Below are 1,769 nucleotides of genomic sequence, written 5' to 3'. Positions count from 1 at the left end.
TCGATTTTTAAAATAATCGTTAGTTGCAGCCCTAGTCTCTATACTCCATTTAACGATAAATCAACTACTAAATTAGTTGATTATTTTAATAATCGATTAATCCGAATAATTTTGAGTATGTATCAATTCCAATGTTATTGCCAGTTATCTTTTTCTCTCAATGATATTGTTCTCATTACAATTCACTATTTAATTATGTTGGTTAAAGTTCTTCTTTGAGTGGCTAGGCTAGGTTAGCAATGGTCAAAAGGTTTTTGAAACGGGTTGTTTTCCATAAACCAGTAAAATTTCTCCTTTGTTTCTAGAAGCAGTCCCAAATGAAAAGCATAAAGAACATTTTGCTCATAAGCTTCCCTTAGTGAATGAAAAGGTTACAGAAAACTGATCCATAGTCATTTAGACCCGTGTCTCATTAAATGTAAACCTGTCGGGGAAAAGGATTCATCTGGGTTCAGCTGGAGACTGAAGAGAGCCGAGTCACATGTTTGAACTGTTTTCATCAGTTAATGTAAACATTTTCTGTTTGAGGATAAAATGACAAACTGCAGTTAAACAGCCAAGCTGACGGTCAGGAGTCCAACCTTCCACCCTGTTGGTAAACTTACGGGACGGGGATGCTGATGACCACGTCGTTCAGCTCCAGGTTCTCCTCCTGCAGCTCGTACTCGATGTTGACGTCGCAGCCAGAGCCGCTCTCTGAAGGCCAGCAGTTTACTGCGAGACAGAATCTGGGTGAGAACAGCGGTGCATAGCTCTGGGCTACGCTAACTATGCTAACCCCAGAGGATTGCTAAAGAACTGCCAACAGGAGTTATATCACACCACTGATCTCTATTCACTGGATTGCTGACATGCCGGAAAAAACTGAAGTCACCTGGCGCCATCTTGGTACTCCCAATTAAAGGCATAAAGAACAACCTTTTTTCCAAGTGGTATAAGTGGTGCTTACGTGCTCACCCTGTTAGCTAACTTTCTGCGCATGCACACTTTCAGGCGTATCTCTGTGTATGAGCTACGGTTTCAGACAGTCACTGAAGCTCACCTTTCTCACCGCGGTTCTTTGAAAATGGCCGAGGGTCATAAAAGAAAAGTGTCTATGAAGCGTATGGGAAGAAAAGGCCGGCCTCAAAAGACGCAGATGTATCCCAGAATGCTTTTGCGTGGAGAGCTCTCCTCGCAAAGCATTATGGGATTTGCTGTCACAGTGGCCCACTGTCGCCACAGGCTGTCGTTACCCAACAACAGCAACTAATGACAAAGATGGGCAGGCACCACATGGTGGGGGAGGAGTTATGTGACCAATGGAGCAAAAAGTAGCGATAATCTGTCTGAATGGTCAGTAAACTGAGTTCATAATAAAGTCTACTATATAATCCCCGCTGTAGGTGGACACAGTTAGCTTGTATGAGCTAAGAGCACAGCACATTTTAAAGAGGGCGTTCACGAGGGGAAATGTGCTCATGCATGTTACAAACAATACATGTTACATGTACATCAGCAATTCAGCACTTTCGGCACATCGTCAGATGGTGTGTGTAATATTCTTAATATCTGACTACAGCATTATTATGCTCCATTAACACATTAATTTTGTTGCGATGGATTTGTAATATAATATGTTATACATCATGATTTATAGCAGGGTTCCTACAGCATAAAGCAAGTTAAATTCAAGACGTTTTAATACTTTTTAATGCCACTTGAGATGAAAATTTAAGACCAAATTCACAAGAAACACAAGAAAAACCCGCTTGCGACAACTTTACCCA

At 41.4% G+C, this 1,769-nt stretch overlaps 1 protein-coding gene across 1 annotated transcript in view; it reads right to left on the bottom strand.

Annotated features, from left to right (window-relative positions):
* The window catches only part of arcn1 (archain 1), a 19,597-nt gene that overhangs the window by 7,158 nt on the left and 10,670 nt on the right, over positions 1 to 1,769 (bottom strand). Inside the window, exon 8 of the mRNA XM_015395062.1 lies at positions 606 to 714. Coding sequence (XP_015250548.1) covers positions 606 to 714 — 109 coding nt within the window. The remainder of the gene's footprint in view (positions 1 to 605; positions 715 to 1,769) is intronic.

The sequence above is a fragment of the Cyprinodon variegatus genome, unplaced genomic scaffold, assembly GCF_000732505.1.
Source record: "Cyprinodon variegatus isolate N-32 unplaced genomic scaffold, C_variegatus-1.0 Scaffold723, whole genome shotgun sequence".
Lineage (NCBI taxonomy): Eukaryota > Metazoa > Chordata > Actinopteri > Cyprinodontiformes > Cyprinodontidae > Cyprinodon > Cyprinodon variegatus.
This window is presented reverse-complemented; position numbering and strand designations above follow the sequence as displayed.